We start from the raw sequence: 24,782 nt of genomic DNA, 5'->3' as shown, positions 1-24,782 counted from the left end.
GGCTTGTTTAGTGGTTGTCTGTATGGTGATTGGTTGTCTCTCGGTGGGTGGGTTCCACTGCCGCAGAACGCTGTGCGAGGAAAACCTAGAGGGGCGTGTATTGCTTTGACAGTTGTTTGACAGTTGTGATTGGTTGGTTCTCTGAGGGGGCGTGTCCTTGTTGTATCGCCATTGGAGTCGTGTTGGTTTCGGGAGTCATCATGGCGCTCGCTTGCGCGCATCACGGTAAGAGCCTGCGGTCACTCGCTTCATGGTGCCGCTGTCTTTTTTTTCTCTCCGGTTCGAGCAGGTCTTAATGTCCGGATCAAGCGCTTTGTTCTTTATATAGAGCGCGAGCTTAAAGGGAATAGAGCACGCGCGAGTTCGCGATGGACTTCCGCGGCCTTTTTCCTTTGAAGTTGAAGCTAAGTGGCTAGCGTGTAGACAAACTTAGAGCCGGCGGTTAGCTTCGAGCTAACAATCTAACAAACATTCAACAACTTCAATGTAAATAAAATAAAAAAAAAACCAGACACGGAATAAAGACCGGAATCTACAGCTCGCGGTTGTGAGAGAAATGTCAGAAATAAGGCGTGAGACAGGAGGATATTATACAGGTCTCACATCCTTTCTGTCTTATTCTGTGTGTGTGTGTGTGTGTGAAGGTGTGTGTACGCACGCATGTATGTATGTGTTTGTGTGTACGCATGTATGTACGTGTTTGTGTGTGTACGCATGTAGGTGTGTGTTTGTGTGTGTATAGGTGTGTGTACTCATGTATGTACGTGTTTGTGTGTGTATACATGTATAGGTGTGTACGCATGTATGTACGTGTTTGTGTGTGTATAGGTGTGTGTACTCATGTATGTACGTGTTTGTGTGTGTATACATGTATGTATATGCGTGTGTGTATACATGTATGTGTGTACGCATGTATGTACGTGTTTGTGTGTGTACGCATGTATGTACGTGTTTGTGTGTGTGTGTGTACGCATGTATGTACGAGTTTGTGTGTGTGTAGGTGTACGCATGTATGTACGAGTTTGTGTGTGTGTAGGTGTGTGTACGCATGTATGTATGTGTGTGTGTGTGTAGGTGTGTACGCATGTATGTATGTGTGTGTGTGTGTAGGTGTGTGTACGCATGTATGTATGTGTGTGTGTGTGTAGGTGTGTGTACGCATGTATGTATGTGTGTGTGTGTGTAGGTGTGTGTACGCATGTATGTATGTGTGTGTGTGTGTAGGTGTGTGTACGCATGTATGTATGTGTGTGTGTGTGTAGGTGTGTGTACGCATGTATGTATGTGTGTGTGTGTGTAGGTGTGTGTACGCATGTATGTATGTGTGTGTGTGTGTAGGTGTGTGTACGCATGTATGTATGTGTGTGTGTGTGTAGGTGTGTGTACGCATGTATGTATGTGTGTGTGTGTGTAGGTGTGTGTACGCATGTATGTATGTGTGTGTGTGTGTGTAGGTGTGTGTACGCATGTATGTATGTGTGTGTGTGTGTGTAGGTGTGTGTACGCATGTATGTATGTGTGTGTGTGTGTGTGTAGGTGTGTGTACGCATGTATGTATGTGTGTGTGTGTGTGTGTAGGTGTGTGTACGCATGTATGTATGTGTGTGTGTGTGTGTAGGTGTGTGTACGCATGTATGTATGTGTGTGTGTGTGTGTAGGTGTGTGTACGCATGTATGTATGTGTGTGTGTGTGTGTAGGTGTGTGTACGCATGTATGTATGTGTGTGTGTGTGTGTAGGTGTGTGTACGCATGTATGTATGTGTGTGTGTGTGTGTAGGTGTGTGTACGCATGTATGTATGTGTGTGTGTGTGTGTAGGTGTGTGTACGCATGTATGTATGTGTGTGTGTGTGTGTAGGTGTGTGTACGCATGTATGTATGTGTGTGTGTGTGTGTAGGTGTGTGTACGCATGTATGTATGTGTGTGTGTGTGTGTAGGTGTGTGTACGCATGTATGTATGTGTGTGTAGGTGTGTGTAGGTGTGTGTACGCATGTATGTATGTGTGTGTAGGTGTGTGTAGGTGTGTGTACGCATGTATGTATGTGTGTGTAGGTGTGTGTACGCGTGTGTGTGTGTGTGTAGGTGTGTGTATGTATGTATGTGTGTGTGTGTGTAGGTGTGTGTACGCATGTATGTACGTGTGTGTGTGTAGGTGTGTGTACGCATGTATGTACGTGTGTGTGTGTAGGTGTGTGTACGCATGTATGTACGTGTGTGTGTGTAGGTGTGTGTACGCATGTATGTACGTGTGTGTGTGTAGGTGTGTGTACGCATGTATGTACGTGTGTGTGTGTAGGTGTGTGTACGCATGTATGTACGTGTGTGTGTGTAGGTGTGTGTACGCATGTATGTACGTGTTTGTGTGTGTGTGTGTACGCATGTATGTACGTGTTTGTGTGTAGGTGTGTGTACGCATGTATGTACGCATGTATGTGTGTGTGTAGGTGTGTGTACGCATGTATGTATGTGTGTGTGTGTACGCATGTATGTATGTGTGTGTGTGTACGCATGTATGTATGTATGTGCATGTGTGTGTGTAGGTGTGTACGCATGTATGTGCGTGTGTGTGTGTAGGTGTGTGTACGCATGTATGTACGTGTGTGTGTGTAGGTGTGTGTACGCATGTATGTACGTGTGTGTACGCATGTATGTACGTGTGTGTAGGTGTGTGTACGCATGTATGTACGTGTGTGTGTAGGTGTGTGTACGCATGTATGTACGTGTGTGTGTAGGTGTGTGTACGCATGTATGTGTGTGTAGGTGTGTGTACGCGTGTGTGTGTGTGTGTAGGTGTGTGTACGCGTGTATGTGTGTGTGTAGGTGTGTGTACGCGTGTATGTGTGTGTGTAGGTGTGTGTACGCATGTGTGTGTGTACGCGTGTGTGTGTGTAGGTGTGTGTACGCGTGTGTGTGTGTAGGTGTGTGTACGCGTGTGTGTGTGTAGGTGTGTGTACGCATGTGTGTATGTGTGTGTGTAGGTGTGTGCACGCATGTGTGTGTAGGTGTGTGTACGTGTGTGTGTGTAGGTGTGTGTACGCATGTATGTACGTGTTTGTGTGTGTGTGTGTGTACGCATGTATGTACGTGTTTGTGTGTAGGTGTGTGTACGCATGTATGTACGTGTGTGTGTGTAGGTGTGTGTACGCATGTATGTACGTGTGTGTGTGTAGGTGTGTGTACGCATGTATGTATGTGTGTGTGTGTAGGTGTGTGTATGTATGTATGTGTGTGTGTGTAGGTGTGTACGCATGTATGTGCGTGTGTGTGTGTAGGTGTGTGTACGCATGTATGTACGTGTGTGTGTGTAGGTGTGTGTACGCATGTATGTACGTGTGTGTACGCATGTATGTACGTGTGTGTAGGTGTGTGTACGCATGTATGTACGTGTGTGTGTAGGTGTGTGTACGCATGTATGTACGTGTGTGTGTAGGTGTGTGTACGCATGTATGTGTGTGTAGGTGTGTGTACGCGTGTGTGTGTGTGTGTAGGTGTGTGTACGCGTGTATGTGTGTGTGTAGGTGTGTGTACGCGTGTATGTGTGTGTGTAGGTGTGTGTACGCGTGTATGTGTGTACGCGTGTGTGTGTGTAGGTGTGTGTACGCGTGTGTGTGTGTAGGTGTGTGTACGCATGTGTGTATGTGTGTGTGTAGGTGTGTGCACGCATGTGTGTGTAGGTGTGTGTACGCATGTATGTACGTGTTTGTGTGTGTGTGTGTGTGTACGCATGTATGTACGTGTTTGTGTGTGTGTACGCGTGTATGTACGTGTTTGTGTGTGTGTGTGTGTATGTGTGTGTACGCATGTATGTATGTGTGTGTGTGTAGGTGTGTACGCATGTATGTACGTGTTTGTGTGTGTGTGTGTGTTTAGGTGTGTGTACGCATGTATGTACGTGTGTGTGGGTGGGTATGTATGTATGTATGTATGTATGTATGTACAATGGTGTGAAAAAGGTTTTCATTATTGAGGGAAAACAAAATCCAAAACTGCATGTTCCTGTGTGAAAAAGTGTTTGCCCCCTGAACCTAATAACTGTTTGGGCCGCTCTCAGCAGCAACAACTGCAATCAAATCGAGTCTTTTCTGCGCTGTGGAGGAATTTTGGTCACTCGTCGATGCAGAATTGTTGTAATTTAGCCACATCGGAGGGTTTTAAGCACAAATCCCCTTTTTAAGTTCATGCCACAGCATCTCAATAGGATTCAGGTCAGGACTTTGACTAGGCCACTCCAAAGTCTTCATTCTGTTTTTCTTCAGCCATTCAGAGGAGGACCTGCTGGTGTGTTAAGGATCAGAACGCAAGTTCGCTTCAGCTTGAGGTCACGAACAGATGGCCGGACATTCTCCTTCAGACTTTTTTGGTGAACAGCAGAATTCATAGTTTCATTATTCACAGCAAGTCTTCCAGGTCCTGAAGCAGCAAAACAGCCCCAGACCATCACACTACCACCACCATGTTTCACTGTTGGGATGATGTTCTTTTTCTTGAAATCTGGTGTTACTTTTACGCCAGACGTAACGGGACACACACATTCCAATATGTTCAACTTTTGTCTCATCAGTCCACAGAGTATTTTCCCAAAAGTCTTAGGGATCATCAAGATGTTTTCTGGCAAAACTGAGACGAGCAGACCATTATTGCCGAGTCTCTTTCTTATGGTGGAGTCATAAACTCTGCCCTTAACTGAGGCAGGTGAGGCCTGTAGCTCTTTGGATGTTGTTGTGGGGTCTTTTGTGACCTCTTGGATGAGTCGTCGCTGTGCTCTTGGGGTCATTTTGGTCAGAAGGCCACTCCTGGGAAGGTTCTCCACTGTTCCATGTTTTTGCCATTTGTGAATAATGGCTCTGACTGTGGTTCACTGAAGTCCCGAAGCTTTAGAAACGGCTTGATAACCTTTTCCAGACTGATAGATCTCAGTTACTTTCAAATTTGTTTCTGAATTTTTTCAGATCTCGGCATGATCTTTTGGTCGACTTCACTTTGTCAGGCAGGTCCTATTTAAGAGATTTCTTGATGGTGAACAGGTGTGGCAGTAATCAAGCCTGGGGGTGTGGTGAGAGAAATTCAACTCAGGTGTGATTAACCACAGTTTTAACAGGGGGGCAAACACTTTTTCATCTGGGGCCATGTAGTTTTGGATTTTGTTTTCCCTCAGTAATAAAAACATTAAAAGACTGCATGTTTTGTTCACTTGTGTTCTCTTTTACTAATATTTAAATTAGTTTGATGATCTGAAACATTAAAGTGTGACAGACATGCAAAAAAAACCCATGTGTGTGTGTGTGTGTGTGTGTGTGTGTGTGTGTGTGTGTGTGTTTTGGGGGTTATAAAGAGTCACACAGTATTTTAATCTTTGGCAGACAGACAGGCGTTTTGGAGTGGCAGTGATGAGGGTGCAGAGATAAGAAATAGAAAAAGAAAAAAAAACGCAGTTTCCTCCTTGTTCGTGGGATCAGGGGGAGAAGCTGAAGGGTCCGATTTTTTGTTTGTTTGTTTGTTTTTCCTAAACCAGTTCATGTGTTGAGCTGTGTTTCTCATTGTTGTAACTTTTTTTTGTTTTCTCTCTTCTTTCTGTTGTAACTTTTTTTTGTTTGAATTTTGATAGTTGCATAATTTGTTTGTTTGTTTGTTTGTTCAGATCAGTTCATCAGTCAGTCTTGTGTTTGTCCTGGAGGAATTGTAAAAGCCCTTGTGGATGAGTGAGTTTGTTTGTTTGTTTGTTTGTTTTGTATGTAGTGCGTTTCCTCTGGGCGAAATCCTTTGGTTTGTTTGTTTTCGTTCTTGTTCATTGTAACTAGTTCCTGTGCTGGACTTGTGTTCGGCTTCTCTTCCCCCCGGCAGAATGCAGAAGTTTGTAAATTGCTTAGTTTGTTTTTCATAACCCAGTTCACATGTCCTCTGTGGGGACTAAAACCTAAAAACCCTTGTGGATAAGTTTTTGTGTTTTCTTTGTTTTAGCGGTATGCTTTTTTTGGATGAATAGAGAAGCGTGTGGATGTGTGCAGTGTTTTTTATTTATTTATTTATTATAACTAGTTTAGCTGAAGTTTAGGTTTACAAGCTGGTGTTTGGAGATAGAAGCTGGTGTTTGGAGATAGAAGCTGGTGTTTGGAGATAGAAGCTGGTGTTTGGAGATAGAAGCTGGCGTTTGGAGATAGAAGCTGGCGTTCGGAGATAGAAGCTGGCGTTCGGAGATAGAAGCTGGCGTTCGGAGATAGAAGCTGGCGTTCGGAGATAGAAGCTGGCGTTCGGAGATAGAAGCTGGCGTTCGGAGATAGAAGCTGGCGTTCGGAGATAGAAGCTGGCGTTTGGGTTTACATGCTGGCGTTTGGGTTTACATGCTGGCGTTTGGGTTTACATGCTGGCGTTTGGAGATAGAAGCTGGTGTTTGGGTTTACATGCTGGCGTTTGGAGATAGAAGCTGGTGTTTGGGTTTACATGCTGGCATTTGGAGTTGGAAGCTGGTGTTTGGGTTTACATGCTGGCGTTTGGAGATAGAAGCTGCAGTTTGTATAGTTTGTTTGTAGTTTTATAAGGCTGTTTGATTCTGGGCAAAACTTGTGGATTAATTTAGATTTGTTTTCCAATAACTACTTCAGGCTTTTTCTGGAGCACATGTAAGTTTGTGAACGTCTGTTTGTTTTTCCGCACACACACACACACTGTGTAATATGCCTTGAGTACGATTAGCATCACGTCGCTGTTTCACTGCTGTCGTATTCAATATACAAGCTGATATCGGTTTATTGTCGGTGTCTCGGGTTCGGAGATTTCTCTGTTTACACTCATGTTATTGGAGATGTTAAGTGAGGCAGCTTGAAACCAAGGCCATTTTTGTTAGGAGAACCCTGACACAACCGGGTTCTAGTCCAGAAAGTTTTTGCATGCTCCTCTGTCCCAACCCAGATCTATGAAGACATTGTGTGCGTGGAGTTCGGAGTGAAAGGCATCTTCCCTCGTCACACCGAACACCTGATGGAACCCCAGGCCTCCATATCCTCACTATATATATGACGTGGATGAAATCACAAATCTTCACGCTTTAGAATCTTGTGGATCCCTTTCTAGATTGGATTGTAGATTTAAGATCCGATCTTTATTAAAGCTGAGCGATTACGAATCACAGAGGACGAACTCGGCCCTCGATCTCGATGCTTTTGTAATCACTCGGCTCTAATGGAGATCAGAGCTTAAAGTTTAGTGCCTGTAAGTTTATTCCTTATACATTTTGGGGAATTCCCAAGACTGGACACTTTCCATGGGAATTTACCAAATGTCCCTTTATTATAGTTCCATTGTTGTTGATGTTCAGTGATGGATGCAGAACTATTCATGGTCCTGATCCATTGCAGTAGACTGTTTATATTTATTACAATCCAAATCCAGTCTCAAAAGCTCTTCAGTTGCTCGGTATATAAGCCGATAAGTTGTGTTTTTACATGCGCAAGTTATGTTTAGTTCTGAAACTGTATAGTTAAAGGTTTTCTCACCACCTTCCCTGAAATCTGTATTTGTGGAAAAGTGGCTCATTTTCTCCTAATTACCGTCAACATATAACGTAACGACCGCCGCTGCTCGTCTAATGACAATGGTGAAGTTGCTCCAAAACTCGTGCCAGGCCCACACACGTCTTCCAACACCACGAAGAAAAGAGAATTCTTACAGGGTTTATTTTTTGTGCTGAATTAGAACTTTTAAAGCACATTTCATGAGCCCTGAGTGAGGCCCCTAAGCCCATAACTGCTCAGTTGTATGAATGACATAAATGTAAGTCACTCTGGATAAAAGCATGGTGGGAAGCTGGAGTTTGGGGATGGAAGCTGGAGTTTGGGGATGGAAGCTGGAGTTTGGGGATGGAAGCTGGAGTTTGGGGATGGAAGCTGGAGTTTGGGGATGGAAGCTGGAGTTTGGAGATGGAAGCTGGAGTTTGTGTTTAAATGCTGGTGTTTGGGGGGTGGAGGCTGAAGTTTTTGGTTGGAAGCTGGAGTTTGGGTTTAAATGCTGGTGTTTGGGGTTAAAAGCTGGAGTTTGGGGATGGAGGCTGGAGTTTGGGGATGGAGGCTGGAGTTTGGGGATGGAGGCTGGAGTTTGGGGATGGAGGCTGGAGTTTGGGGATGGAGGCTGGTGTTTGGGGTTGGAGGCTGGTGTTTGGGGTTAAATGCTGGTGTTTGGGGATGGAAGCTGGTGTTTGGGGATGGAAGCTGGTGTTTGGGGATGGAAGCTGGAGTTTGGGGATGGAAGCTGGAGTTTGGGGATGGAAGCTGGAGTTTGGGGATGGAAGCTGGAGTTTGGGGTTAAATGCTGGTGTTTGGGGTTAAATGCTGGTGTTTGGAGATAAAAGCTGGAGTTTGGGGATAGAAGCTGGAGTTTGGGTTTAAATGCTGGTGTTTGGGGATGGAGGCTGGAGTTTGGGGTTAAATGCTGGTGTTTGGGGATGGAAGCTGGTGTTTGGGGATGGAAGCTGGAGTTTGGGGATGGAAGCTGGAGTTTGGGGATGGAAGCTGGAGTTTGGGGATGGAAGCTGGAGTTTGGGGATGGAAGCTGGAGTTTGGGGATGGAAGCTGGAGTTTGGAGATAAAAGCTGGAGTTTGGAGATAAAAGCTGGAGTTTGGGGATAGAAGCTGGAGTTTGGGTTTAAATGCTGGTGTTTGGGGGTGGAAGCTGGAGTTTAGGCTTCCTCGTGTAAATTGCACACTGTACACATGATATTTGCATATTGGTTTTCTCTGCATTTTCCATACTGTAATTTTGTACATTTATAATTTTTCTTGTTTTCCATTATAATTTATTTAGAGGTTGCTGAGAGGATTTACAGAGTAAGAATTTAATTGTATGGTACGACAGAGCGAATCCTGCACATCATAAACAGAGCATAATCTCTTAAATCTTAAACTAAAACGTGGTTTGTTTTGACTTGACTGGTTCACACAACTTGGTCACATGACTCGCTCCACACCGCATTGTGAAAATTGTGTTCAAAATCGAATGCCTTTTGGATTGTTTTCATAGCATGACGTGTTAGATTTGAGATTTGACATCGTGAGACTGTATTTCACATTGGGGTATTAGCTCTTAAACCCGTTCTGCTCCTAGGATCTAAAATGGTTTACTAATCTTTCTGTTGTGCTCTTTTTTTTTTTGCAGATCATCCGTTTGGCCATTTGATTGACACTATACCAAACGAGAAAAATGAAGTTCGGAAATATTTCAATCCACAGAAGCTTGGAGATCCCAAGTATGGTAAGTAAAGGGAAGAAAACCAGACCTTTTTGGTCTGAGCTGTTGGTCAGAGCAGACAGTAAAGATGGCGTAGTGATCGACAGCTTGGTATCGTAGCCAGGTATCAGTTGGAATTTTGGAAATTCTTCCTGCAGTTATTTTGGCAGTGTATAATAAAATCTAGCTCAATTATAAAGAGCCTGTCAAAAAAGTCTTTTATGGTTTTTGAGAGACTTTTGTTACTATGCAACAAACTCAGTAATTTAATGATCTAAACATTGACTTGAACATTTCAAAGTGTAACAGGGCCCCTGGAACATCGCACAAAAACCAGCAGCTGAACTTCACTTCAATAGAAGTACAAACAGCTTCATGTTTTGTGGTCAAATAAGAAATAGAAACGCGACCTTTAAGATATTATCTGTAATTACTCTGACATCATTGCACAATCAGATGTAATCTTACCTCACTCGGACCTTATTATACACTCGGACGATATCTGTAGCCACTCAAATGTCAGCATATACGCAGGCGTTGTCTTCATACATATTCAAGAGCCATTATACACAAGACGTCGTCTTTGTTTATATATTCAACACTCAAACGTCTTTACGCACCATAACAAATAGATTAGAAGAATAGCTTTCTTTATACCGTCTACATGTTCAGGCATGTTTACATACAAAATAAAAACCTTGAGCATTGCTAAAATACACTGTAAAATATGGCTTTGGTTTAGTGAAGATTCATAGCGTCATGAATCTGTTTGTGTATCAGGATATTCCAGCCTAAAGCCCGGCTGCCTCTTCCAGGAGGTTCAACCTGTCCATAGACAGCACCTTTTAATTAACAGAGTCATGTGCAAAATAAAACCGATGACCAGCTCATTCTCTGGGTTTAAACCCTACTGAATTCTTGCGAATAAAAAAATTCCCATGCATGAACCTCAATATAAATTGTCCCTCAGGAAAACGTGGACCCGGATCTTTTTGCAGGGGTCTTCACCTTATCGTACATGAAAATGACTCTGTATTCATGGTTGTTCTCTCCAGGGATGCAGACACGCCTGTAATTTCATACTGATTTCCTCTGAAAAACCAACCAGAGCTTTCTAGGCCAAACGAGGGCTTCTAAAATGGCACCAGGGCTGTGGAGGTGTTGCATGACAGGAATTACTAAACCAGAAGAGTGTGTGTTTTCAGAACCCCTTCAAACTGGTTGTGAATGAATCCAGGAAGTGGTGATATTTATGCAAAACTGCAACAAAATTCAAAAGGCTTCTGTAGTCTGCTCCGTCACAAAGAACTTCTGCTGATTGATAAATGGAACCACCAAGAGTTTTGGGAAGCACTTTGATATTTTTTTATTTATTTACAATACGCATCAAAGAATCATTTAAATTATAGCCCCAAGTTCTCCCCAGTTTGCCCCACCCATCAGCTAGCTCCTTCAGCTCCAGTTCTGTCTTGCCTCATGAAGATTTCGGACCTTCAGAGAGAAGATGCCGACTTCACAATGATCACGAGCCATCTGCAGACGTGTCCTCATCCCACTTTGTGAAGATTTCAGACATTGGACTTAGCCTATGTATAATGCTATTGATTGTTTCCCCTTCATTAAACATTTAAAGGCCCTGGCATGATGATTGATCTCAGGCGTTGAATTATTTAGGAGCACCTGGTTGTACAACTCCTCCTGACCGTATAAGACATTTCACATAATCATAAATAGAAGTAAATTTATTTAGTATTTCACCTTTTCTTTAAACACCGATAAGAACGCACCGTCTGCCCCCTTCTGCATACCTGAACTCTCAAATGCATTTGATTGGCTGGTGCCACTCCGATTGACAGGCTCATGTTGGTTTTTGACTCATGTTTACTGGTTTCTTGGGACGTCAAGTCTTGCCTCAATAAACCTGAAAAAAATACCCAAATAAATAAGTGCAGAAAGGTCAGACAGGATTTGTATTTAACGTGTCTGCAAATCAAAAATCGCTGCAAAGAAATCAACATTGCTGCACCGAAAAACTATCAAAAAACAAATTTACAGTTTCAGTTTATTTTCACATTATTTATGTTATAATGGACTGTACATCCTTCTATCGACGCATCGAATCCTCCACTATTCGGGGGTTTCTCTGAAATGTTAGCCAATATTAGTAGATAGTAAACATTAAAACATAATCAGCGTTGTCGTGAGATTGCTAATCCGTGATCCTCGTGCTCCAGAGCGGCTCCCGTACGCCGTCCGCGTGCTGCTCGAGGCTGCCATCCGGAGGTGCGATGGCTTCTACGTGAAGCAGGAGGACGTGTACAGCATCCTGAACTGGGAGGAGCGCCAGAACGAGGTGGAGATTCCATTCCCCCCGGCGCGAGTGCTGTTGCAGGACTTCACGTGAGTTACTTTCCACGTGGCGCTTATTTCCATCGTGTCTCGACGCTGACTGATTGAACGTGCCGTTTCTCGCAGGGGCATTCCCGCTATGGTGGACCTGGCCGCCATGAGAGACGCCGTCGCCAAGATCGGCGTCGACCCCGACCTCATCAACCCCAAATGTCCTACTGACCTTATAGTAGATCACTCACTACAGATTGACTTCAGCAAGTGGTACGCTACATCAGGAGATTTTCATTCATGTCTCATGAGAGGGATCATGTTTAATTATGTATTTTCGTTGATTCTTTTCTCAGTTCCATTCAGAACGCCCCGAATCCTGGGGGAGGGGATGGGCCGGGGCCCCGCTCAGTTCCTGGGCGTCCAGCTCCACGAGGGCATCACGCCAGCAGCAGTGGTCAGTGTGGAGGACAGAGAGGAGGCTGCTCCAAGGGCTCCTGCTCCGACCCTCCAACCAGAGCCACCGCAGTACAGATAGAGAACACACCACTTCTGTGCCCTTTCCACCTAAAGCCTGTGTCTGAGTAAGACACACACACACACACACACACACACACACACACACACTCTTCTGATCTCACTTTCACATGGCGACTTTAGTTTGTAAAACAAGTGTGCATGTGTATATCAATAATATATATCTGTGTAACTGTGTGACCAAAAGTATTTTGATCCAAAAAAGTACACCCGCATTCTCCAGCCAGTGTGTGAGTGGGATTGAGAGAGTGAGAAGTGTGATGGTGAGTAAGAGTGTGATGGTGAGTAAGAGTGTGATGGTGAGTAAGAGTGTGATGGTGAGAGGCTGTGTGTGTATATATGAGTGTGTGTGTGTCGGGGTGTGTGTGTGTGTCGGGGTGTGTGTGTGTGTGTCGGGGTGTGTGTGTGTGTGTCGGGGTGTGTGTGTGTGTCGGGGTGTGTGTGTGTATGTATGTGTTGGTGAGTGTGTTCCTGTCCTAATGAACAGCTGACTTTAGGGATAACGGATCTTTGTCTCTGTGTGTCTGCAGGCCGGAGACGGCTCTGAAAAACCAGGAGCTGGAGCTCATACGCAATAAAGAAAGACTTGAGTTCTTTAAAGTGAGTGTCTGCGCTGCTCTGTCTGCGCTGCTCCGTCTGCGCTACTCGTCTCCCTGCTCTGTATTGCAACGTGTAATTTCTTATTTGACGTGTTTTTCCTCTACAGTGGTGTTCAAAAGCGTTTCAGAATGTCAGCGTGGTCCCTCCGGACATTGGCTCGGTCCATCAGGTGAATCTGGAGTACCTGTCTCGCGTGGTGCATGAGAGCGAGGGGTTCGTTTACCCTGACAGCGTTGTGGGGACCGATTCACACACTACCATGATCAATGGTCTCGGCATACTCGGCTGGGGTGAGTGGATTCGGATCTCATCACAGACGCACCTCATTACTGACAGTTTCACACAGTGCCAGTTCAGTAGAGGATTCATCCTCTATAACCTTAATCCTTCCGTCCAAACCGAGACTTGATGAAACCTGAGCTTTTCATTTTCTAAAGTTGTGAGAAAGCTCAGATATGCAGTAGTCACGTGACCCCGTTTAACTAGACACACACAAGAATCAAATAAACAAATTAGAAAACAGAATAACAAATCTGAAAGCAAAATAACTAATCCGGAAACAAATAAACAAATCCGAAAACAAATAAATAAATCCGAAAACAATTAAATAAATCCGGAAACATAATAACAAATCCCAAAACTAATTAAAACATATTAAACAAATGAGCAAATTAACCAATCAGAAAGCAATATAAAATAATATGAAAAACACACACAATTCGATGCTGCAGCCTGCTCCTGTTTGTCTTGTATGAAAGATGTCTTGTCCAATGAGCAGTAAGTATTCCATTCGTAAAATAGAGAAAAGGCTTCGAGTTGATATTGAATGTGCCGAATTTTCATTCACTAATGGAACTCTACTACCAGGTCCAAAGATGTGTCTTCTGCAGAACTTCTCCCAAATTATTTCTCCAAAACCCTGCATGAAGATATTGTGTTGTATTCTCATAGACTAGCTCAGTGATTTTTAAAGTGTAAGGCGCTCTCTAATGGGGAATAAAGATTGTTGTTGTTCATTAACATTATGTTCATCTTATGTTCATGTGATTTCATTATCATTTTTTTGGGGTGATGAGGACAGGTTGTGCAGGTGGTGCCTGAAAATAGCCTTTTAGTAGCCAATGGGGAGTGGCAGAAAAAGTTTCAGAACCACCGGAATGTAAATCCTTCTCTTTCTCTCTCTCTCTCTTTCTCAGGAGTTGGAGGTATAGAGTCCGAGGCGGTAATGCTGGGTCAGCCGGTCTCTTTCACGCTGCCACAGGTTGTTGGCTGTAAGCTCATTGGCTCAGTCAACTCTCTGGCCACATCTATAGACATCGTCCTTGGCATCACAAAGGTTCGGCAATAACAATAGCAAAACGAATAGATCTGAACATCTGAACCCAGTGTGTAACCTGATTTGTGTCCACACAGCATTTACGGCAGGCCGCAATCGCTGGGAGGTTCGTGGAATTTTTTGGTCCAGGTGTGACTCAGCTCTCTGCTGCGGATCGAACCACTATAGCGAACATGTGTCCCGAATACAGTGCCACAGTCAGCTTTTTTCCAGTAGACGACGTCACAATCAAGCACTTTAAACAGACCAGTAAGCACAGAGCGGTGATCCTTTAATAGATTCCTTAAGGCCTTGTTCTTGATATATTTGTATATTTTAAATATTCACTTTATTAGTTTTTTTTTGTTTTTTTGTTTGTTTTTTAAGACTTTACAGAAGAGAAACTAGAATTTTTGGAGACTTACCTTAAATCCATGAAGCTGTTTCGAGCCTCTGCCGACCAGTCAGAAGATCCGCATTATACTGAGGTACGTTTACGTTGTCATGTCAGTCCGGTATTTTCTTGTGTACTGCTCAATGAACTGGAACTGTGTTCTGTAACAGTCACAGCGCTTTGCACAGTGTCTCAGGACCAGACGTGTTCAGGATGCAGGGGTTTACATGTGACCAGCTGCATTTCTGAGAGTATGAGAGGCAGACAGGGAGGCAAAAAGAGACAGAAAGACCAGGAGACAAGCAGAAAACGAAAAGCAGAAGATGGAGACAGGCAGACGACGAAGGACAGGAAAACTGGTTCCTCAGAAGTAAACATCTAAGACTTAAGAAAAATCTACTGATAAAAGACTAAATAAATGTTTTCAGCCTTAACTTGAACACTGATTAGAAGGTTGTCCCATAACTGAGAAGAACTAAAAAGAGAAACTGCTGTAGTCTACATTATTTGAGGTACCAACAAATAGCCTGCACCTTTTAATCTAAGTAGGCGTAGGCATAAAGGATCCTACTGGTACAGAAGTTCACTCAGATACTGCGGCGTGAGAGCGTTAAGTGCTTTATACCTCAGTAGTAGTATTTTATAATCAGTGTGAGATGTAATTAGGAGCAGTGTAGATGATTGAAACAGGGCTGATGTGATCATATTTTCTAGATCTACCATATTTTTCGCTACTTTTTTTTTTTTTTACACACACGCAGTAATACCGGGAGTTTTTACCAACATGTTACACCAAGTAACAGACAGTCTTTTGTTAAAGCCTGTGTAAAGTTCATTAGTTTCATTGTAGACAGGCTTATACACAGGTGCGGCTTATTTATGTTAAAAATAAAAATATTTGTAAAATTTAGTGGGTGCGGCTTATATAAGGGTGCGCTTTATAGTCCGGAAATTACGATAATAAGGACTCTTGCTGCTGCATTCTGATCTAACTAAAGCTTATTTCTGCACTTACTCCAACACCCAGAATACCATGTTTATGTATAGTTTCACCCAGAGGCAGCACGTATAAAGAGACAAGCAGTGGGCCTAAGACAGATCCTTGTGGAACACCGAACTTACCTCAAAGTGTGGAGAACTCACCATTTTCTATTCTAGCAAGCAGGATAGTATGATCAGTGGTGTCAAAACCTGCACTAAGGTCGAGAAACACAATTGAAGAGACACAATCCTGATCAGAGGCCAGTTATGGGTCATTTACCACTTTAACCAACGCCGTCTCTGTGCTGTGATACGTTCCATAAATGTTTTTCCTAAGTAGATGTGCGCAGAAATGCTGTGCTCCAACCTTTTTCTAGAATCTTGGAGATAAAGAGGAGTTTTAATATTGGCCTGTAGATGGACAGCTGACATGGGTCAAGTTCAGGTTTCTTAGTTAGGTGGTTGATAACTGTCAGTTTGGAAGGATTTAGGTACATAACCAGACTAACATATTCTTGCGTTCACTGAAATCTTTCCTATTTTATTGTATGCGCTTCTGTCCAGGTGATCGAAATAAACCTGAGTTCCATCGTCCCGTACGTCAGTGGACCCAAACGACCACAGGACCGAGTTTCAGTCACCTGCATGAAGGACGATTTCCTTAACTGCCTCAATGAAAAGGCGAGTCTCTGCATGAAATCAGCCCGTATTGATCTGAAGTGTGTAAACATGACAGCCTCTTTGGGTCTAGAACTGTTGTCTTCTGTTGCTTCTGAGCAGGTTGGTTTTAAAGGCTTCCACATCCCGAAAGAAAAGCAGAATACCGCAGTTCCGTTTCTGCACGCCGGCACCGAATACTCGCTTTCTCACGGGTCGGTCGTCATCGCCGCCGTCATCAGCTGCACCAACAACTGCAACCCTTCGGTCATGCTCACTGCAGGTGAGGGAACTTATCTGCTAACACAAAGACTTTAAGGAGTAACGGTAACACCAGGGTACAGCTATTGTTGTCACAATACCAACATTTTGACTCGTACGATACGATAGCTACATTAAATATCATGATACCAATGCTAAATTTAATAGTATGGCAAATAAAACACTCACGTTCACTGTGGAACAGAGAATTTAAGATTCTTAAATCCACTAAGAAATTATTTCTATATGAGAAATGAAAGAAGGAAAAACGGGTAAAAAAAAAATAAAAATTTATTGTGAAATCTTTGCGCCTATTTCACTGTAGGTGTGTAAGGAACTGGAGGTCTTTAGGAGAGTAAATGCTTAAACAAATGTGCGTGTGCGTGTGCGTGTGTGTGTGTGGTGTTTCGTGAGAAGAGTCACAGTAATGATGTCTTGTGCTTGCAGGTCTCTTAGCAAAGAAAGCAGTGGAGGCTGGTCTTTGTGTGAAACCATACATCAGGACCAGCCTCGCTCCAGGAAGTGGCATGGTTACACACTACCTCAATGCCAGTGGAGTGTTGCCTTACCTCAGCCAGCTTGGGTACACACACACACACACACACACACACACACACACACACACACACACACACACATACCTTTCATGCAGTCTTTTAGTCAGCAAATCAGATGACGGCAGCACAATCCATAACCCATCCAGATACATGTCACAAGCTTGAGTTAGAACCTTCACATCTTTGCACATGGAAGGGTTGTGGGTTGCCAGATTGGTGGGTTTGAAAATTCGAAATTGCTCACACAGACAGAATGGTACAAAATAAAGAAAAAACGCTTACACACGGTTCTAATAAAGTGGACAGTGTTAGGAGTCTAAAGCAGTGTTGGAATTTTTACCTCCTGGAGCTTCGAGTTTTCATCGATGATTAATGGTATGTGGGAGCATCGCTATAGATTTGCGTTAATGTGGCGTTTGGTCGACGCCCTTCTCCAGGGCGACTTGTTCTCATATTATAATACATTTAAGAGTTAAGATTTGAACTCACAACCTGCCGGTCTTCACTACTGCTTTTTTTTTTTTTTTATTGCTGTATATTTGTTTCAGGTTTGAGGTGATCGGTTATGGGTGTGCCACCTGCGTAGGAAACACGGCACCTTTACCGGAATGTGTAGTAGATGCCATCAAACAGGTATGAAGTCATTACTATCTTCGTGTATCAGCGTGTAACGTTTTTACAGCGACGTGTCACTGTCTGCCTGTCAGGGGGATCTGATCGCCTGCGGAGTGCTGTCTGGGAACCGGCATTTTGAAGGCCGTCTCTGCGACTGTGTCCGAGCCAACTACCTAGCCTCACCCCCTCTGGTGGTGGCATACGCCATCGCGGGGACGGTCGGAATCGATTTCAAGAACGAGCCGCTCGGTAAGGCCCACGTTCTGCCGACGTGCACCGAGATACGCGTTTCGACTTTGACGTTCGCGTTGTTGTGCTGTACTTGTGTACGTAGGTGTGAACAGTGAAGGTAAGAAGGTGTTCCTGAAGGACGTGTGGCCAACTAAAGAAGAGGTGCAGGACATTGAAGAGCACAAGGTCATCGCCTCGATATTCACAGAGCTCAGGAGCAGAATGCAGGTGAACACCGGTGCTGTCGTTGGTTCTAGATGGGTTTCTTTCATTTAGATGGCCTTGGGGGAGATCCTTGTTAGAGATCAACACGTAAAAAGGATTGCATTGTACATGTACCTAAAACCCCCTATAACGAAACGGTTCACTATGAATACTTGTACCTTCTTCAAATGATATTTTTTGACAATTAAGTGAATCTTTTGAAACATTTACTTGAGGTTTTTAGTGATTCAGTTCGTCCGCTTTTTTGCTTTAATGGTTCAAATTGACATGGACTCTACAACTGTGTGTAAAACCGTTTAATTTTTTTTAAATGTTGCAGTCTCCCAGATGAGGACGGGTTCTTTTACCTGTCTGGTTCCCTTTCCAGGTTTCTTTCTCAAAACCATCTGAGGGAGTTCTTCCTTGCCAGTGTGTCACTTGCTCGCTCATTAATAATAAATTACTAATAATAAATAACTCATCCCCGAGTTACAATGGAGATGCAGAGATCCGATGACCTCGTCGTAACTTGAAAATATGCCAAGTCGAGTTTTTTCCTAGCCTACCCAGAAGTCTTAAAGGATGGTGATCAGTATGGGGTAGTGTACTGTAATTTATCATTTAATGCATTACAGAACATAACAGACTTAGAGAGACTTACACTACTGTAGGGTGGGGTTTTATTTTTTATTTATAGTCATTGCAACAAAGGCAGAATAATTAAGAGACAATCTCGTCTCGCCACATGATGGCGCTCCTGATTCACAAAAGTCTAATGCGAAATATACCAAAAGTCTGTTACAACCAGAGGCAGAAATTTGTTCCAGCATCTGCGACAAAGTCACCAGGCTGAATGGAAAAAACCGATCAAAGTTTAGAGCCAACACTCAAAATGCCAGACGACATTAGCGGTATTGTTTTCTAATGCCAAAGAACATATGCCAAGCATAGCTTCCGCAAAGAGATTGAACTACAGGATTTTATTTTTTTTGCATTTATTTACACTATGTTGACTACTTGATTTGACACGCCCACTAAAAATACAACAATCCAAGAAACCAGATGGTTTTGCAAATGACTAATAAAGGGAATGTGACTTCAGTAGTGTATTGTAATTGTGTTTTAAGTTGATTATGACATTCATAACATTCTGAAATATTCTGTGTTTTTTGCTATAACACCCAGCCCCACTGTAATCTATAAACTCTACAGTATATAAGTGTGTGGCAGTGGACACATGGATTGTGAGTGGAGGGCGGAGCTTGCTTCCTGCGTCAAAATATGTTTACGGGTTTTGTCGCATCGCTATCATCGTAAGATTGAAGTGGAACCGTAACTCTGGGACTTTCCTGTATACAGTTAAAGGAGTTCTACACAATAGAATTGAATGACCTTTTGTATAAAGCAGTGTCCATGATCACTATTACTTCTTTACTCACTTTTAAACAGGGACCTGTATGCAGCGCAGAAGACTAATTCCACTGAAACCTTAAATAAAATTAAATACAAAACAGAATTTGACCTCGTTAATGCTGCAAGTGTGTGATCAATGCAATATACCACATCTGTAAATCTTCATTCTTTTTTTTTAATTTATTGATTTATTTATTTATTTATAGAAAGAGAGCACGTTTTGGAACAAGTTGGACGCTCCGGACGCCGTGTTGTTCCCGTGGGATCCCAAGTCCACGTATATTCGCTGTCCTCCGTTTTTCAACAAACTCGTGAGTCACTTTCATCGTTCCGTTCCGACATGAGCCGAGCGCCCGAGCACGACCTCGGTCCTGAACGTGTCCCCCGTGTCTCTGTTTTTTTCCCTCAGTCTAAAGACCTTTGTCCTCCCGGGTCCATCGAGAACGCTCACGTTCTTCTGTTCCTGGGAGACAAAGTCACCACTGACCACATCTCTCCTGCAGGGAGCATCGCTCGGGTCAGCTCTGCCGCCAAGTACCTACAGAGCAAACGGTAATCCGCATTTACACACAGACACCAGCATTTACATTTAGAGCTTTTTTTGGTTTCATGTGAGAAAAAAAAGTTTGTCATTAGTCACATTATTGGTAAATGATTAGACTGTATTTTCCAGCTAATGTACCATTGAGGCTGTTCCATGAGCAGGATAATGTTAGTTAGTACAGACGTCCTAAGAGGCCACGCATTATAATGTGTTTCTTTCTTGTTTTCTGGTGAACTCAAGAGGGTGTTCTAGAGGCAGCATCATCGTTGCATCTCACATAATAAAAATAAAGTTTTGTGGCAGCGGGCACACAAACGATGCCGCATCTAGAACACGCTCTAACGCTAAATACAGAGAAAAACATGAAAGAAAAAAAATAACGAATTAGGATCTCTTAGGACTTTCGTAGATTAGCCAGTCCAGTTGAATTTTTTATATTTGTTTTTGTTTTTTCTCGTGTTTTCTGACCATAATAATACCCTTTTTGGACGCGTCTCCCAGCCTGACCCCTCGCGAATTCAACTCGTACGGCGCACGGAGAGGGAACGATGCTGTGATGACTAGAGGAACTTTCGCCAGCATCAAACTCCTGAACCTTCTCGTTGGCAAACCCGGCCCCAAAACCGTGCACGTGCCCTCGGGACAGACGGTGAGCCTCAGCACGCCTTCACGCAAGACTACAAGCGTGTTAGTAAAGTCAGGTTTTGACGGGGGTGAGGGGGTGCAGTCAGCATGAAAACTTCATCCCAATAGGGTTGGCGCTCTAAAGCAGGAGATCATCCACTCCAACTATTTAAAAGCAGATCTTCATGGAGCTGGCTTTTGAGTATTGTCATGCAGTAACAGGTTTGGGTCTCCTAGTAAGTGAAGGGAAAATTTCCTGCTCCTGCACCCAGTTACAATTGTGTGCCTTCAACGTTGTGGTTAACAGTTTGGGGAAGAACCACATATGGCTGGAAAAGCTGAGTGTCCCAATACGTTTGTCCGTATAGTGTAGTGTTGAATTGTGTTTCAGAATGAAGGATTCTCAAATGTGCACGAGACAATTTTCCATTTTTATTAGATTTTTTTTTATTCTGTTCACACCCAATCGTTTTTTCAGGATTATTTTGACCATGATAACATGCCGTAACTTTGTGTTTGGTCTGGGCGTTAGCTGGACGTGTTCGAGGCGGCAGAGCGCTACCAGAGAGAAAGCATTCCGCTCATCATCCTGGCAGGGAAGGATTACGGCTCGGGCAACTCTCGAGACTGGGCAGCTAAAGGACCTTACCTACTGGTGCATCTCGCAGCTGCTACACACACACACACACACACACACACACACACACACACACACAGGTTTATCTTTGTAATTATATAACAGTTTCCTGTCTGCGATTGCAGGGAGTGCGAGCGGTGATCGCCGAGAGTTTCGAAAGGATGCACAAGAACCACCTGGTAGGAATGGGCATTGCTCCTCTGCAGTTCCTCCCCGGCCAAAGTGCTAAAAGCTTGGGGCTCAGTGGGAAAGAGCGATTCTCGATCCCCATCCCGGAGCAGATCACTCCTCAACAGGAGCTGACCGTGCAGGTAATCTTCTAAAAGATCTTCTAGCTTAAGTTACAGGAAACTCAAATAACGCGTCTTTTCTTTAACCACAGTGAGAAGCTTCATAGGTGATTCCGTCTTATATCAATAAATTATTATATATATATATATATATATATATTATTTTTTTTTTGCAACTTAACAATATTTTCATGTTACAATGGTGTCATCAGACTGCGTCTCCCGCATAAGACTACTGTACCTGTACACGATCGTCTTTGTTAAATATCCTCCTTTTATCCATTCATTAGCGAGTTTAAATTTCCACTCAGAGCTGCTGCTTAGTTCAGTGCCTTTAAGTTTGTTCCTTGTAATTGTTTCTTCCTAATAAGCGAGACAGTGGCAACTGTGCCAAAGCAAAACTCCCTGAGATGTTATAATTAAGAAACCCTGAGAGGAACCAGACCATCACCGAATGTCCATTCGTCACAGCATCAAAATGATAATCAGATTCGCCGTCAATTCGTTTCATTTTTCTGCGTCACCATGCTGACATTCTGAACCATGCGGTTTGTGTTTCAGACCAGCGCTGGGAAGAGCTTCAGTGTGGTAACTCTCTTCGAGAACGAGATGGATGTGGCCTTCTACAGACACGGAGGGGTTCTGAAATACGTGGCTCGCAGTACGCTAAAGTAACGCCTCCCTCTCAGATGATCCACGCGGTCCATCTCTGGAGAACGTTTGAGTTCAGACTGCAGATCTCCATCACCTTCACCTGCAGATCCTCAGCTTTTTCAAAGGGCCGGCGTCGTCCCGGCAACGGCTTTTGATGACACTTTTTTTTAATACCTCAGATTCTGCCGTGCCTGTTTTTCTGCTGTTTCACTATTCCTTAAGTCTCCTGGAGGATCTACATCTTTTCGTTTCCTTTCTTTCTTGCACTTAACAATAGCTGCGCTGTTTTGTTGTCAAATCCTGCCGTCCCACAGAGATGCGAAAGCTGGTGCATGTCCGCAGTTCCTGCTAAGCACACGTTGTTTGGGGAGGGGGGCGTGGGGGACTGGTGCTAGGCTCTCACACAACTACATGATGTCCAGTGTCCACACACACACACGCGCACACACACACACACACGTTGGTGCTTTAGCGCTTGCAGGCCATTACACTGAGATTCTAGCGGGTTTTTTTTTTTTTTTAAACAGACGATAGTTTGAGCATACGACGTCAGGCACACACACACACACACACACACACACACACACACACACACAAAAAAAAAAAAGGGCATATTACATATTTCTTTTCGATCTCATCCAAATCATCGGTTTGTTATTTCGGGTCACTGAAGGATCCTGGATGTAATGATTGAAATAAATCTGGGATCATTACTGTTCCTTCAGTGGTGCATTACAGGAGAAGGCACTTATTAACCGTTCGAGTTCAATCACAGAACAGAAAACCAAACTTCGAAAAACTTAGCCAACGAAGCTTTCGTTCAACTCGTAATTCCACGTTCGGAATCACACCTAGCGACACACATTCATTCCTGATTCGTAAGTACTATAACATGAGGACCAGTGGGAAAACGGCCGTGATAACGAGAACAGCCGGAATGTCGAGATCACAAGAAAATTTATGTCGAAAATAATAAAATGGAAAATGTTTTCTTGTGATCACACCTTCATTTTTTTTCACAACAAAATTAAGTCGCGATCACGAAAAAGAAAAGATATTCTAATGCACGGCGTCTTAGGACTTCTGTATACAAGTCCTTGTTCCTGACATCCAAGTTTTTTTGTTTTCTTTTCAAATGAAGCTCACGAATTTGGGAAAAGCAAGCTTCCGAGTGCACCAATAAACTTCGTCTACACTCTTTATTCAAATGTTCTGAGGAGCCAAAAAGCCAATAACATCCAGGACAGTTCTAATAATAACTGCTCCTTTTATGACCAAAGCCATCTCGAGTCTCAGATTGCTGATGATGATGATGATGATGGTGGTGTGATGGTGATGCTTATTTTGCCAAACCAGAATTAAAGCTATCATTTTGTCTTCCCCTTTTAATAATGTTAAAAAAAAATATCTGCCTTGAAATCTTTATTTTTCTTTTTTTTATGCATCTAAAACCATACACCAGACGTGTTCGACTGAAATAACCGTGTCGAGCAGTTATGGATGTAGCGCTGTTCCTACAGGTTTTGCGTTTGTAGATGACAGTATGCAGCCACACCTGATTATTAGAGACAATTGTGGGAAAGATGGAACACAAAAAGAATTGTTGAGTTTTGCTGTTGTAAATCATTTTTAATAAACATTATCAAGAATGATGGTGTTGCTTTGTTTTCTTCTCCCAAATGCAAAAAGGAAATCTGATTCCTTCCTGATCACTGTGGTTATTTTGCTATATAGTTTTTATATTTTTACTAGTTTATTAGAATCTCAGATCATTTTAGTGACTTTGATCTTTTTTGTACCTTTGATGAGAAATTAAATAATTAAATTTTTTATAAACAAACATCCTCAACACTACACCAACTTTGACTCTCTCTCTCTCTCTCTCTCTCTCTCTCTCTCTCTCTCTCTCTCTCTCTCTCTCTCTCTCTCTCTCTCTCTCTCTCTCTCTCTCATTGAAGAATCATTGAGAAATGACCAGTCACTAGCACTAATACACTTTCTTAGCTGTCTGAGTGTTAAATGCTTAGTGTTTAACCAACCTTTGTGCTTTTGGCAGTGTGAGCATGAGCCAAATTCTGCCAAAAAAAATGAAATCAGCATCTCCATAAAGCTGGTCAGCAGAAGGAAGCATGAAGTGCTCTAAAATTTCTTGGTAAACGGGTGCAGTGACTTTAGTTTTCAAAAAACACCGTGGACCAACACCAGCAGAAACGAAACACTGGACTTTAAGCAACTTGGGCTGTGAGCTTCTCCTCTGCCACCCCTATGAGTGAATCTTGCAGTGGAAAAAATACATTAATGCCATATAGACATACACACGTGTTTGTGTGTTACAGAATGTGTATACAGTATAAGTACAATAAGTATACAGTACAATGTGTATAACAGCACAGTCCACACTGGTGGATCACATCCCTGTTCTCAATAAGAAATGTTTGAATTGTTTAAGACACGGTTGATCTACAAATATTTGGCTGTACCGTCTGTCCCGCCTCAGCCATTGTGAGGCCTTTAATGACAACATGGTCCACAATAGTGGCTCTAATTTCATCGGAAAAGTTTCTGCTTTTTCTTCTATTTTGCCTCCTTACCCTTCCAGCATGCATCATTATTCTTATTGCTGGATCTTGACCATGACCATGACTTTGATCTGTATACACTGTTTGTATGCAATTTGACCTGTTTTAGAGAACGAGTCGATCGTTGGTTG

The 24,782-nt window shown here is 43.1% G+C and overlaps 1 protein-coding gene across 2 annotated transcripts; it reads left to right on the top strand.

Moving 5' to 3' along the window:
- The first annotated feature begins 91 nt into the window (after nt 1-91).
- On the top strand, nt 92-23,724 carry ireb2 (iron-responsive element binding protein 2). 2 transcript variants are annotated; one of them, XM_083546238.1, is made up of 22 exons: nt 92-225; nt 9,147-9,242; nt 11,453-11,618; nt 11,694-11,831; nt 11,915-12,142; nt 12,626-12,695; nt 12,802-12,985; nt 13,892-14,031; nt 14,109-14,280; nt 14,398-14,498; nt 15,950-16,066; nt 16,166-16,325; nt 16,751-16,886; nt 17,409-17,493; nt 17,568-17,724; nt 17,810-17,934; nt 19,530-19,634; nt 19,733-19,875; nt 20,369-20,516; nt 21,024-21,146; nt 21,254-21,439; nt 21,980-23,724. In XM_083546238.1, exons 1-22 carry the CDS (start codon nt 201-203, stop codon nt 22,091-22,093), a joined length of 2,919 nt encoding a protein of 972 aa, XP_083402364.1. In that variant the 5' UTR covers nt 92-200; the 3' UTR covers nt 22,094-23,724. The 2 variants fall into 2 exon arrangements, with proteins under 2 accessions (XP_083402364.1, XP_083402363.1); XM_083546237.1 differs by lacking the exon at nt 92-225 and adding an exon at nt 456-596.
- The last annotated feature ends 1,058 nt before the right edge of the window (nt 23,725-24,782 follow it).

The sequence above is a fragment of the Silurus aristotelis genome (genome assembly GCF_946808225.1).
Source record: "Silurus aristotelis genome assembly, chromosome: 7".
In the NCBI taxonomy this organism is placed as follows: Eukaryota; Metazoa; Chordata; class Actinopteri; order Siluriformes; family Siluridae; genus Silurus; species Silurus aristotelis.
This window is presented reverse-complemented; position numbering and strand designations above follow the sequence as displayed.